General features: G+C 38.2%; 1 protein-coding gene and 1 long non-coding RNA gene across 2 annotated transcripts in view; both read left to right on the forward strand.

Moving 5' to 3' along the window:
- Positions 1 to 1,745, forward strand: part of LOC121074322 — a 40,963-nt gene extending 39,218 nt beyond the window's left edge. Inside the window, exon 3 of the long non-coding RNA XR_005822282.1 lies at positions 528 to 1,745. This is a non-coding gene — a long non-coding RNA (uncharacterized LOC121074322). The remainder of the gene's footprint in view (positions 1 to 527) is intronic.
- A 1,514-nt stretch (positions 1,746 to 3,259) lies between these two features.
- Positions 3,260 to 15,401, forward strand: part of LOC121072375 (putative uncharacterized protein ENSP00000383407) — a 31,644-nt gene continuing 19,502 nt past the window's right edge. Inside the window, exons 1-2 of the mRNA XM_040561941.1 lie at positions 3,260 to 3,283; positions 13,332 to 13,469. Of these exons, the coding sequence (XP_040417875.1) occupies positions 3,260 to 3,283; positions 13,332 to 13,469 (162 nt within the window). The remainder of the gene's footprint in view (positions 3,284 to 13,331; positions 13,470 to 15,401) is intronic.

Genomic DNA, 15,401 nt, shown 5'->3' on the forward strand with positions numbered 1-15,401 from the left:
TGACTTTACCTTCAAATTTGTTCTTTTTATTTACTAGATTTTTTTTCTTTTTATAGCTCAAATTCTTTACACAAAGAGCTGTGATATCAAGTGTCATTAAGAACTCTTGCTGCGTTTTTATTTATATGATTCATCCTGACCAACCAATTATAAACTATTGCATCTTATATTAATTATTATATTAGGTGCTTCCTCACAGTTGGTAATTTATCCATTAGTCTAGGACTGGAACCTGATGGGTAATGTTATCTCTGGTTTACAAGTATCAATTTGACCTGTACAGATGGCTATAACAGTGAATTAGTAGAGGTCCACAATGCTAACTTTTCATAAGAGGAGTCTTAATATTCTAAGTATTTAAAAATGTGTAATAGCAAGTCTGCGGTCTTTAGTCTTAGAGTCTTAGTGGCTCATATCTAGACTATCTGTAGCTGTCCTTTGGGATCCTCCTTGAAGTCCTTACTGAAGGCTACTATGTGTAAAGCAGAATGGAAATGAGAGTGGGTTAACTTTCTCTGTTTCTTAAGCAGGATATCTGAACTGGATATTTTATACCTTACTGGAAGAACTTTCACAAACGCTGCAGTGTCTTCAGTATAGGTATACAAAGATAGCTGATACAGCTGGAAACTGAAGGACTAATGCACCAGGATATGAAATGAGAGCAATTGAATGCTGGAGGTCTGCCTTTTGGAGAATGAAGGAAGACAAGCCATCTGGGACATCCATTCAGGAGGCATGTTCACAAAGTTTAAACCTGTGTCACTTCCAGTTGCAATCTTCAGATCTGTATTTGAGGAAAGCATGCCTCTGTTTTTCATATTTTGCTTCGGCGGACTAGTGCTTAGCTCACAAGATTTCAGGCTTGATGTGATGAATTGCACCTGTCCAAATGGCGAAGCAAGAACAACTAAAACAAGAGTTGGCCTAATGCCTTAGAAAGTTAGCAGATCAGCATTTATCTCTCATTTATCTCATAAAAGGTTACCTTGCACAGCTCTGCATTTTTGCCTTGCTATATAGTCACTTTCCACATATGTGTGTGTCTGTAAGCAGAGATACAGGCTGGTTTTTATGTTTTAAATTGTTTTTTGGTCTTCAACTATCCTCTTTTCTGTGTGTCTGCACATATAAGCAAAATGTAAACTGAATAGCTCAGGATAAGATCCATGCTTCCTTAGCCACACTTACCTTACAGATCTGTGGTATAAAATGAATAAACTGCCTCCCAGGGGTCTGAGAGTAAATATGTTTAGAAAAAAAAATCCAGAAAATAAACCAGTCTGAATACAAAATGCATCCCCCTGAGTTACTTAGGTTTTGATTCATTAGTCATGTTACCAGTTTTTTAGTCTTAGAGTTTTATAGATAGCTATTCCTATAAATATGCATAAAAAAAAAAGTCATAGTTGGGCTAGGGTACTTTTCATCATTACTTTCATAGTACTATGCATATGAGGTTTGTGTTGTTATTTCAGTTTTTCCAGCTGGAGAACCTAAGGCACAGAAAGGATCAAAATTTGTCCCTGAAGAGGAAACTACTGAGTGATCCAGAAACCAAATGCAAGCCCATCTGTGGTCCGTGAGGTCTCTCATATGTCTATTTGTGCATAATCATGTTAGAAAAGTGTCACTAGGTGGTAGTTGACAAAATCTGTTAGTATTCCTCAAGTTTGTAGTAAGAGTAAATGAGAAGCCTCCAGTGTAATTGGTTTATCTATAACAATTTTCATAAAGTTCTTCATAGCCAAACCATTTTTTTTTTCTAATATGTGAAACGAACCTGAAATTATAACTAAAAAGGAGGCCTGGGAAAAGCCTTCAAGTCTTCTATAGACTTTAATATACATCAAAGTAAATAGGGAAAGCACAAACTGAAGTTCTTTTCTTTTTCATGTTATGAGTCTTATCTGTCCTCTGGAGTTTGTCTGAGTGCCTTTTTGTGAGGCTTGCTTGGGTTTTGTTCAGAGTAGAAAATAAGTTACATAAAAATGTAGTTATCCTGCCAAAATCAGAGGTTTTGAATGCACTGGGGGTGCAGAATCAGACTGCAAAATGACTTGCACAAACTGAAGTAGTCAGAAGTATGAGCAATAAAAGAGATACTTGACATTTACTAATATAAATCCCTATGCACAGAAAAGTGAAATTGAGCTCTCGGTCACAAAATGAGAGTACCTCTCCATTTTGATGGAATTTCAACTTGTGTCTCTTTGGTACCAGCAACTACTCATTCATATAACCAAATATCATAGTGTTCACATTAGAGTTGTGGGAGATTAACTGGTGGGTTGCAAGGGAACGTTATTCCAAAAACAGATTAAGTTTACATGTTCTATAATCCGAAACAACTTGAGACTCACAGTCTCTATGTCATTATTCCTTCTTCAGACTGTAGTTCTACTCCATAACAAATGAATACATGGGAATTCCTTGGGCTGATGGAATTTTGTTGATTTTTACCAGTTAGTCACATAGGCTACTGTTTTTATTTCTAATTTTCCCTCACCTGCCTGCAAGTATATACAGAAAAGTTTCATTATAACCCATGAATCAGCTTTGAATACTCACAATTTTTTAATTTCCAAATTTGCCATATTTTCGAATAGCAAACTTGGTTTAATCTTAATCTGCATCATCAAGCAGTCAACATGTCAGGCACTGGTTTGGTAATTATTCATTAGTGTACAGCCCCAAAGAGAATGTGATATATTTTTCTTTATAATTTGATTATGGCACACAGGTTTCTTTTTCAAGGTACTTAAGTAAGATGCTTCCATTCTAAATGCAGTGAATAGCTACTGTATTTTGTAGACTAATTAATCTGTATAGAAATGAAGTATTTTCCAAGAATATCTGCTTCTTTGGAAAATACAAGCAAGATGTGAAGAGTTGCTTTGGGGTTAGCTTTATGTTCTAGTGGCCTTCGGCATAAATAATATTATTTCTATTAGATGATAAATGAAATGGAAACAATGAGAGAGCATATCCTGAACCCATCATAATCATTCAGACCATGCTTTTGTTTTGTTTGTAAACATTGTTCATTAATTCAGAAAACAGTTTGTACTGTCCTGAGAAAGCCTGTCTCATTTGATAATGGGCTTTGAATCCAGTGGATTATTGCAGGGATTTTATCTTGCAGTAATCTGCAGGGAGAAATGTACAAACAGCTGGGTGAGCAAGGAGGAGCTGCATTGTGCAGTGGGAGTTCTTTGGAGCAGAATTCTGGGGTGCTGGAGTGGATCTCAATAGCAACATGAATCTTTTCTGTTTTTCTCTGGTAAGTGTACACACACACTTTTCTTTACTGGGTTGCTGAGCTGATAAACTGAACCAGTGGGTGTGTTTGGAAGGAAAAAAATTCAAGGTGTTGTATCATCAAGTGTACAAAGATTGTGTAATGACAATGATTCTCTCTAACATAGAGGAAAGAATTTATGTATGAGAAATTATACATAACAAAACATGATTCAGTAAAAATAAGATAAAGTAAAAAGCATATTACAAATGTGCTGTGTGAGTTCTGTGATTATTCCAAAAATTTGCATATTTAAACGTTAGACATTTGACGCCAGCACAGTAAAACATCTTATGTGTGTCTTAAAATTACTAAATATATGTATGCTATAATTTGCTTTAAGTTATTTTGTTTGAGATAGTAGTGTCTGATTTCCTTTTATAGTAGTCTGGGAAATCTGCTAGAACTTTTACAGCGTTAGTTTTCTATTAGCCAAGCATGAATACATAGTCTTCCGGGTTAATCCAATCATATGGCGATATTTACTGAAGGACAGAGGAGTTGATCTAAGACCCTCTCCAGGTTTTCTTTGTTTTGTTGTTTGATTTGTTTGTTTGTTTGTTTTTCTGTCTCTTTTTTTTTTTTTTTTTTCCTTTTCCCTTGCCCTAAGACTACTGGTCAGAATGAACAGGTAAATCAGGGTAGGAAATCCATAGAAACCATTTCTGTTTTAAAAGCTTAACCATCTGCAGATACCAATGATCAGTATTAGCAGTAGTAATTAGATGAGTATGTTTGCAGTATTTACACAGAAAAGGAGATCTGTTTGCCCATTTTTTCATCTTTTGTCCAGATGTTTTGTATCTCTTCCCCATATGTTTAGAAAGAAAATAAAAATCAATATTCAAGCCGCACTTATACAAATTCAAATAGGGAAGCTGCTTTGTGTAAACCATTGTTGCTAGTTGCTAATGCTAATCTCAGCACAGAGTATTGGTGCTTTCCAGACCATGAGGATTAAAAACTGTTTTGGAGTACTTAAAGTAAAATACAATGATATATCAGGATTTTGTGACAAGAGTCCCCTCATAAAAATAATATCATGGGAATTCAGTGACACTTTTGATCACAGTTTATTGTGAATACCTGTGAATTTGCTCAAAGTTACCAATGGCTTTGTGGTACAATCTGTAACATCTTGAAAATACTTGTTTCTGCAGGTTTTTGGGACAGAACTCTTCTATCAATTTTTTATTGTTTCATTGGGGCAGCTTCTTGCTTTCTATGTAGTTCACTTTTTAAGGTGTTGAGCATTGTAACAGTTGAGAAATCAGCTTTTAAACAGAATGGGGGATAGATCATGTGGGCAAGTGCAGGTCAAGTTGCAGTTTTATGTTATGTTGGGTGTGCATCAACTAGAGTTTCTGTGACAAACATAATGACTACAGTAATTATAGATGGTTCAGGCAAGTGAAAGCTAGTGCCATGATAGTTTCTGTAATGAAATTAGATCTGTTTAAAGATTGCTGCTAAAAAGATAACCTCCATTCATTACAAGCTTTCCATAGGAGCCATTCTGTCTACTGTGGTAATCTTTTGAGCAGCTGGCAAAACTTCTCACAAGTTATCGAGATCTAAAGGTAATTCATAAGTCACTAGCATGGGTCTGTATTTCATAAAACTCAGAGCCATGTGTACTCCTCCCTGTGCATGCAACAGAGTGCATTTTCTTTCTGTAATCAGATTGTCTAGCTTGGAAATGAGCTAGTGATCCAAATATGTACACTAGCTACTTTTCAGTCTGTGGCTGTGAAAAGGCCGGCAATACAGTGGCTGAACTAGCAAAAAAGATATGAGGGTGTTTTTCTCTTCAAGAAAGGCAAGTCAAAAATAATGTGCAGTATCAAAATAATTAGACTTTAAAAACATCTTTAAAAAGCACCAGAGGAGACAGTTCCTTTGCAGATGTAAAATGACCACTGATGAATTGAAATAATTTATACCAGGTGAACATCTGGTGTAAATATTGAACCTGCAGCCATAGAAGAATCTTAGACTACTGGCAGACATAACTAAAAGAGCTTTCCAAAAATAGTATTTTCATGGAAGTATTTTCCTCACATAGACCAAGAAGACTCACTGCAATGAGCGTGTGTGTGTGTGTGCATATGCATGAATATATATATTAAAATGCAATGTTGTATAGGTCAAAAAATACTTTTCTACCTTACTGAACATACTGGACAAAGTAAGATATAATCTTAGGGAATGCCAAAAATATTGTGTTTGAAAACAGGGTGGAACCAAACTTCTGGCAGATTTAAAGCAGTGGAACAAGTGGTAGTTAAAGGAACATCAGTTTCTGTTGTCAGATTTGAGTTTCTTTGGGTTTGCTTTTGGAACTGTCCTTATCACTAAGATGGATTTTTAGCATGAGGAACCACCAAGTGTTACAGACAGTCCAGCAACTGGTGACAAGGAGGCTGAAGACACTCAAGTTACAAGAGGGTTGTAAGGTCTCTGGAAGCCTGGACAGGACTCTGCCCTTTCCTGGGAAGCAGATAGTTGAGACTGGAATAATTCCTGTTGCTGCTTGGGAGGCCTGTTGTCTCCTGCTATGAGTGCTCCGGCATGGGGTGTTTCCCCAGCAGTGTTTTGTGTTCTCAGTTAACTTCATAATGATTTGTTTTCTCAAATGAGATTAATTTTGCCTTGGTCTCAAGAAATTTGCAGACTTTCCTTCATAACCTTGTGCCATTTTTTCCATTTACAAAATTGTCTAAAGCATAAATGTCTCTGCTTTTGTAAACATATCATGTTAAAATGTCAGCCTTACACTCAAAATTTGCAGTGTCTTTTCCATCTTACCGTGCTTAACATTCAGGTGCTTAAATCAGAACAATACTGTTTGGTTTTAGAGCAATAGGGAGAGGTACCCAAATCAAGCACTGCTACTGTGTCAATTGCAGGGTTATGTCTTCAAACCATCTATTTTAATAGCCTGCCTACTAAATGGAAGCATCCTAAAAATCTAAGGAATAGAAAATATTGTTAAAACATCTAGTCCTTTAATTGAGGTAGATTTTTTTCCTATATTATTTTCCTGAATCAAGTCTCAAATCTGCAGACTATATACTCTGTGGTTAGCATCAGTTCACCTGGAACACCTCCAATTAATCCTGTTCTGGGTGTTTTTTTTTCTTTTTTTTGTTTGTTTTTGTTTGTTTGTTTGTTTGTTTTTCTGAGACTGTGCTTATATTACTGATTTGGTAGCATTCGTCCTGGAAGCAGCGTAATGCTCACCTTTGATGGGGACATCTTTGAACATGGGTGTGCAGTTAATGAAAATTACAAGCTTTTAGTTATTTCTATACTCTTGGACCCACAAGAAAGACAGAGTCTGCAACTCTACTAATAAAACACACACGTCCAGGAACATGTTGAGACATTGAGGCTCCTAAGGTTGCAATAACTTAGGCCTTTTCTAGCAAACCCTCCAAAACAAGGTGGCTGCATGCAACCTGCCTGTTGAGTATCATCTTGATGGGGTTTTAAGAACTGTGTTGAGAAGTCATTTGGATGCCTTTTAGTTACTGTAAGACAAGTGTGAGTCAGGGACTGCAGATGATCATGTTACAGTGTCATGGACTGTTCTTATCCATAAGTTCATTTACTAAGAGAGATGTACAACCAGATGTATTTCTGGTTCAAAGAAAAATTGAATTTCAGTAAAGTTTCCATAAGAAAGTGGATATGAGGGGCGTGAAAAAGCTCCTTACAAAGGCAGTATTTAAAGGCTATTTCCAACCCTTTAGCAGTGAACAGTAGCATTAGCAATGGAACCGATGAAGACGGGAGAATTTCAGATGCTTCAGGGGTGCCAACACATATATATCAGAAACCTGTGAAAGAAGGGAGCTAGGGAAAGGACACAACACTCATAATCACATGAATGCTCAAATCAGTTATTCAAGTTGAGCACTAATCTTTGGGTTTAAGCCAAATAAGATCCCTTGCATTTGTCTATTTCTCTTCCATATGGTAGCTTTCTTACTATCAGTTTTGCTAGTAAAACGTAAAGTACTGAGTGAAAGTCTCATCATCTCAGTGATTTTAAGTAGCATAGAACTAGTTATGTTTTTTTTGATAGTTGGTTTAAAGATGTGCTGACTGCAACGTAAAATGCATTACATCTAATGTTATTAACTAAAACAGCCATTGGCACTAAACTAATGTTTCTACTGTGAAGAATACAGAGAAAATTCATATTAAAAAAATGGTGTGATAGATATATTAATAACTACATGGAACCCCCTTACGTTAAAGAAACCATAGAATAAATAGAAAGATTCTAATGCCGCAATGGGCATTGGGACATGATGCTACTCAGAAATAGATTTTATTTTAAAATGTGTTTTAACAAAAAAAAAAATTAACTGAATGTGGAAGGAACATTCTCTGACGTATAGTGCGAGTAGAAGACATCTGAGCATTTGAGCTCCCATGCTTCCCATGTAGTCATCTTCTTGTTCTTTTTAGCTAGCTAGTTGTCACCCCGTGATACACAGGAGTTCACAATTAAACACTGAGTTGGAGAATGATCTGACTGCATTGCAAAATGTGCTTCTCTCTGCCTTATGATTCATGTAGTCACTGCACACCATGATAATAATAACATGAAAAGTAAAGAACTGCAGACAATTATTTTCTTCTAGCTCTGAATTAGAATCTTTTCTCCCATAAAATTCCTGAGGCAAAGGGCTTTAAAATGCTTTCTTATACATTGTAGGAGAAAGAAGTACTAGGTACTACAGAATTAAGTTATTGGTTTTTTCTGCTCTCTCTTGTATTGTCCTGTGCCATTTAATGTGCTCAGAAGTACTAAAGGAGTTGAATAAATGCAAAGTCTACACCAGCTCATATCTGCAAAGAATTTTCTCTCATTGATTGATGTTGGTTGCAAGGGGCAGACCTAAACACTGCTTTGTGAATGATCTTTGTGTCCTAGCAAACCCCAACAACAGCAAAATAGCAATATCTTTTGTGCACCAATATTACATTTCCCCTTTTCAGAATAAGTAAATATTGACCTTATTTTGCCAGATAAAGAAATTTGTGTCTCCATACACCCATGTATCCGAAGAATTCCTGGTATGGCCTAACAACTTCTGTTTTGTGTGTGTCTTACGGGTGAAACAGTAGTAAAAATAGCAGGTTTTAGGAAGTTAATATGGAAGTGCTGTATGAATTAGAGGTTAAAAGGGGTGGATTTTCTGGAGATTTTTCATATTGATAGCTTTTAAATGAGACTTAGTGTTTGTGTAACAGAAAAGTTTATTGGCATAGCGTTGTCTTTCTCATACACTTTTTTGGTACACGCTTGCTCTCTTGCATGTGCTCATGTCTTCTTATGCCCACACCTTTTCCACACCCAGTATTTCTCATTTCTCGTGCGCTCACACAGGCTTTCCCCACATGCTCAGTCTCTTCCTTGCATGTCCCCACGTTCTCTCTCTCTCACCGGCTCCCTCTGCCTCATTCGCTCTTCCATGAACTTGTTCGTTCTCCCGTGCTGGCTCTTTCTCACGCACAGTCACAACTCTTCTCAAGCCTGCTCCCTTCCTCACACCATTGCTCTCTGTCTCATGTCCCTCCTTGAACCTCTTTCATGCCCTTACCCTTTCGCACAACCATGCACCCTTTCTTGCCACCTTATTCTCACTGTCACACCCTCACTTTACTGCGTGTGCTTTCTCCTTCTCCCACCACATCTCTTTGCCTCACACTCTTCTCATGTTCTCTCTCCCTCTGCCAATCTCTTTCTTTGTCCCACCTTCCCCTTCCCTTTCCTCCTCTTTCTCTCATGCAGTCTAGCACATCCTTTTTCACAGCCTTTTCTCCTGACATTACACCCTTTCTTGCAACCTTATGCTCTTTCTTACAACCTCATGCACTTTTCTTGCAACCTCATGTTAGTCTGTCTCACAACCATATGCTTGCTTTTCCATGCACACTTTTTCTCTCACCATCTTTCTCTCAACACCTTATTTCTTGTGCATTCATGCTCTGTTCCTTGTTCACTCCTTTCCCTTTCTTGCATGCTCATGCTCCTTCATGCTCTTGTGCTTCCTTTCTTGCACATGCTCACACATTCTTGTGTTCCCTTTCTTAAGCATTCTCTTTCTCTCACGTTCTCAATTTCTCACATGCTAGTTCTTTCCACTGCTTTCTCACCATCTCTCCTTCTCACTGTTTCTCTTCCCTCTAGCTCTCCTCTTACTGCCTCTTCTCTCCCCTCTTTCCCTTAATCATGTGCACTTTATTGAGTGTGCTTGCTTTTCCTCATGCATGCTCATTTTCTTATGCCCTAATGCCCTTTCTCTTAACTCCACTATTTCTTGCAACATCACACACTTTCTTGCAACCTCACACCAGCTTTTCCACATGCTTTCACTCTCCTTTGCATGCATTCGCTTTTTCTTGCATTTGATACTCCCCTCTCTTACATCTCCTCCCCTTCTCACACCCTTCCTTTCTTTCTTGCACTCTTGCACCCTATCTTGCACTGCCATGCCCTTCTCACAACCACAGTCTCACCCTCTCATGTCCTTGCACCCGCTTCCTCACGTGCACATCCTCTTTCCCTCCCTGCTCATTTCTGCACATATCCCGCTTCCCTCCCTCTTCCTCTCCTCCCTCTTACTCTCTCCTCTCTTTCCTTCTTTCTCTCCCCTCACACTTTTACTTTCATTATTTCCCCCTTGTTTCCCATCCCCTTGTCTTTCTTCCTCTCGGTCTCAACAATTCTCTCATTCATTCTCTTTGCTCTGTCCCTTTCATTGTTTCTCCACCCTCATCTCTCTCACACTCTCTTCCTTTCTCTCATGTGTGCACTCACTCCTCATCACACACGATCATGCCCTTTGCATGCTTGCACTCTGTGTTGTGTCCTCATGCCCATCCTTTCTTGTGCCTGCTTTTTCTTGGGGGAGTTTTCTCTTATTCTTTCTTGAGAGCTCTCTTGGAGGCCCTTTCTCTCTCTGCCTGTCCCTAACCCCCAGATCTTGCTCACTCACTTTTTCTCCCATGTGCATCTGTGCTCTCCCACACACAACAATGCACTTTGTGTGCTCATTCCCCTTCTCACAACCTCACTCCCTTTCTTGTGCTCTTAAACCTCTCCTCACACCCCTTCTGGCAACCCCAATTCTTGAGACCTCACCCCCTTTCTTGGCAGCTTGCACCCTTTCATCCTTTCTATCTCTTACATCCCTACATGCCGTTTTTCCCATGCTGCTCTCTCACACTCTCTCTCACACTTTCTCCCTTGTTCTTTCTTCCTCATTCTCTTCCTTTCTTCCCCACTCACTTTTTCTGGATGATGGCATGCTTTTTGCAAAGCCCACTCCTTTTCTTATGCCCTTGCTCTCTCTCCTATGCCCAGTCTCTGTCACACTCTCACTTTATTTCCTGCAACCTTGTGCTTGTTCTCTCTCATCCCCTTGTACTTGCTTTCTTTCTCATGCCATCTCTCTTCTCATCATTCTCTTTCCTGTGCCATCTCACTCTTCCACAAACACTTTCTGGTGTGCTCTTTCCCACATGCTTTCACTTGCATGCACATGCTCCCTTTCTCACATGCTCAAGCACTAGCTTTCCCTTGCATTATTCCCTATGTACACATACCTTCTCACGTGCTCCACTCCTCACACGCTTTTTTTCATGCCCTCTTTGTTATGACCTTCACATTTCTCAAGCCCTCATTTTCTCACATGCACTTGCTCTTTTCTGCACTCTACTTTTCCATGTGCACCTGCCCTTTCTGATGCCCCCACACTCCATCTTTATTTCACAACCTTTCTTTCCTGTTTGGGCTTCCTTGCACGTTCTCCCCCCTCCTTAAGCACTTTCTCACAGCCCTTCTGTATGCCCCCTCTTCTCCTACCCCTTTCACACTCACACCACCTTCCTTTCCTCTTCCTCTTTCATGGCCCCCCATTTGCCTCGCCCCCCTTCTTCCCACCCCCCCACCCCCTACCTTTCACACAGGCACTCTTTTATGCTTTCTTTATGCTTTCAACTCTTAACCCAATACTCTTTTCAGCAAGATCCAGCATTATGCTCCATTGAGGGAGAAGTATATGATTACATTTTTACACCGTGAATCCTGGAAGTGTGTAACAAGGTTTTAAACTCATCATTTTTGTCCAGAAATTTTCATTCCAGAACTTCAGACCTGGAGCCTGAACCATCATTGCTACATGGCAACACAGTTAAAATAAAAAATATCACTCTTTTGAAGGAGTCTTTGCATAGTTTCTCCTGCCTGTCCTCTTCCTGAAGATTATAAAAAATATACACGCCTTTTTGGAAGGTACTCTATGAATGCTTATTAGAAGGACTGAGATAAGAAAGGTCATTGCATATGGAGACACACAGACTTTTCTTCATCGTAGTCTTGGAAAGTCTGTAGATCTGGTGGCATACCAGACACTTTAATCTGTTCAGACTCTACTGAATTTCCTTTGGTTTACAAAGGAAAAATGTCTCTTCTCAATATGAGAAGGTCTTAAGGGTATTTGATCTGAGCATCGCTGATTGCTGTCTGTGCTAGTATCCCATTTTCTTAACCCAAATGTTCATCTTTCCTTCTAATGGGGGTTTTTAAAACCTTGCTAACCAGTGGTCAAACAATTGTTTTTAGTGGGCATTCTTATTTAGAAAATGCAAGTGTGGGACAGACAAAACCCTTCTAATATTGAGCCAGGTCCAAGCAGAAATAAATGTATTTGCTTTCAAGCCCCAGGCTCAGCTAGCTGTAAGATGCACCAGCCATGAGTAGTCTGCTTCATAACCCATCTGCCACATTACCAGGAAGCATTAACTCATTAACAACTAGAATGAATCCTGGTATATAATAAGTATTTTCAAGAGGTATAACCTGTAATATTTCTCCCACAGCATTTATCTTAGCTTATCAAGACTCTAGTAGACTGAAGCAAATAAAGTTCCATAGATGAACATTGTGGTTGCAAAAATAAATCGTGTTTGAACTGCTGTTCACCAGTCAGTCATCCTGACTGTTAAACATTACATGTTATTGACTGTAAAACATTACATATTAGCAATATAGCTTCAAATATGCATCTGTGTTTATCTTCTGTACTAGAGGAATAAATATTTTTATAAAATGACACATTGATTTCAATACTGGTGTTCTGCTATAAGTCACGCGGCTAAAATTTTTATTTATTCCTTAATTAATGCAGTTAAAATCAGTGATCAAAATTCATTGGGAAAATATTCAATGCAGATCAAATGGCAACATCTAAAATCTAGGATTATGAGTTAGAGTGTTTTCAGTCTTGCCATCTGCTTTCAGTTAGGTCTTGAATTGTGGAATGGTGGTGTGTATATGAAGTATTTGATCCTGGAGTTGTGGGTTAAATGTGAAAATCTTGTTTTCTGTTAAAATGTGTCTATTTTTTTTGGCTGGAGAAAAAGCCAACATGTATATTATAACATAAAGTTCAAACATTTGAATGCAAATGGAATCCATTTTTAATTCATTTCTAGCCATTGACATGACTTCGGGGGCTGAAGTCATGGCTCAAAATTCTGGGAGTTGGCAGCATTGTTTTTGTTAACTGCTATAGAATAGGGTTAGCTTTTTACATCAAATTAACATTTCCCATAAATAACAAGTATTAACATTTTAATAGTTTTTGTAGATATTTTCATAATGTATTGTTTTCATAGAAATTTCTTGTAGTATTCAGGAGGAGATATACACCTGATTTAACTCCTCCTGAGCAGATAATGCTCGTTTTTATTGTACCCTCAGCTTTACTCCTGCTAATCTGTGGAATCTATGCTGTGATACCATGAACTCCAGCATTCTGGTGCTTACTATAATCAATTGCCATATGCTTTTTAAAGAAAGAGGAAATGAAGGATTTCAAAAGATAATGGATGAAAATCAGTCTTTTATTTTGTAAATCATACAAAATTGACGCTTTTTTTTTTTTTTTTTTTCTTAAAGTGGGTTTACAAATGTTCAACTTTGAAAATCTGTTCCAATTTGTTTTAGGAGGGTTCAATGGACAGCTTGTATGAGCCTGTCCCAGAACATCAAGAACCCAAGGATACAAATAGTATTGGCAGCCGGGCAAGCACTCCTGTGAGCATGCATGTAAACTGTGGACTACCTGATAGGTCTATGTCTTTGGTAAGTAAAGTTTAATTGCAAAGTACACAATGTGTCTTGGAATAAAAAATATTACAGTGTGTGCAGACTCATGTGTGTTCAGCTGGCTCAGCTGCCAGTTTGAAGTATTTAGGCTCTTTAGAGCCATTGTTCATATCTCATCCCTGTACCCAATGACCTGATTTCTGTCCAGTCTTAACAAGCACACTTTAAAAAGAGGTCATGAGTTTCTATACAGCTAGCAAGGAACTGAGATTAGTACTGCTTCATAATACAAGGAAATTTCTCTTTGCAAGTAATAATGTATGGAAATACTGGGTACATATATTAGTAGAGTATGTCTCTACAGGATCTACTATCAATGTATTTAATTGTCTTTTTGAAAGTGTGAGTTGTATGAATTTTGTAACTGATGGCCTCAGTGGAATAGCCTTTACACTTTATAAGACATTGTTAGGTGAACAAGTGAAGGAAGTTGTTTTCTGTTTTTTCTTCTTCATAAATATTACCCTACTTAATTCTTTATTATTGGTATGTTATTGGTATAATATGTCATTGAGGCTTTGAAAAATAGTTTAACATATTATATTAAATTTTATAGTCTCTTTCATTTTATAATCTCTTTCCTCTGCTTAACAATGCCTCACTTATAATTACTATATCTTTGCCAAATTATGATGCAGTCTGATGAAGGAATAAAAAGAAACCATGCTGTTCATTATTCAGGGAAGAAAGACTGCCTTGCCTTCACAAATTATACCAGGTTTTACCCGTGTGTCCTATGGCTTAGGTGCTATATGTCCTATAGGTAGGTCCTATGTTGGGGCTATGGTGTTGCAGTGTCACAAGGCAGATTTGCATGCAGTACTTGTGTGGAGAGAGCATTTGAGCCAGTGGGATAGGAGAATGGCCAGGGAATTATTGCATGCACTTGTTGAATCTTGAAGGAAGGGAAATAAATAACTTGTTCTTCTCAGACCCTTCTGCTGCAACCATCTTGCTCTGGGCATGCTCTCTGCCAGATAATCACCTTGATGCTCTGTGTAATGGTTCTGGTCTTGAGAGCATAGTAGTGCAGAGATCTCCAGAGACCTCATCACATCAGCACAGATGTATGAGCCTGGGCTCTGAGATGTGCCTGCATTATAGTTTTACTGCAGCAAGTGGGAGATGCTTTCCTGTGTGACAGGATTCTCCCCATTATCTGGCTGTGGCATCGTTACTATAAAAATAAGCCCCCTCTACACTGTTCCAGCTAAGTGTCTTTAATCATGGTTGTGAAATATGGCTGTAACCTGATCTTAACGTGCTTGCAGTACCTCAGATATGCGGAGCTCTAGCTATTTGGCTAGGGCTGTGGTACACAACCATACTGAAACATGCTATTCTTTGAATGAAGGTGAGACATTATGGATCAGCTTCTACATGCATTCAGACTTTCCCTTTTTGTATGACTGCAAGTCAGCTTACCAGTTAAAGACAACTACACTAATATTTCTTTGTACAATGCCTATCTGCTAGGAACTGGATTTAGCCAAAGTGAGTCAAAAATTAAGAGCAGATTTGTTTGGTTTTTTTTTTTTTTTTTTTTTTTTTTGTGTGTCCAACATGTGACAAATGACTTCCTCATATACTTTGCTATAGATAACTATTAGAAACTGTTCTTTGTCTTGTCAATGTATGATAGAGACAGATCCATAAAACTGTGCTCAGCACCAGCTTGTTACAATGTGGAATGGTAAGAATTAAGGATGCAGTGAGCTCAGACTTTTTATTTTTTGCTTTTTCTTGTTTTGTTCTGTTTTCTGATACAGTGGCATTTCTTCAGACTCCTCATTATTTTGAGTTAGGCTTGATACATTTTTCAGCTAAATAAACGTAATCAACCTGCCCAATGCAGATTTTTATTTTTGTTAAGCCAGCCTAGAAAAGCAGCTAAAATGCTAGTGTAGG

The sequence above is a fragment of the Cygnus olor genome, chromosome 1, assembly GCF_009769625.2.
Source record: "Cygnus olor isolate bCygOlo1 chromosome 1, bCygOlo1.pri.v2, whole genome shotgun sequence".
Taxonomy (NCBI): Eukaryota; Metazoa; Chordata; class Aves; order Anseriformes; family Anatidae; genus Cygnus; species Cygnus olor.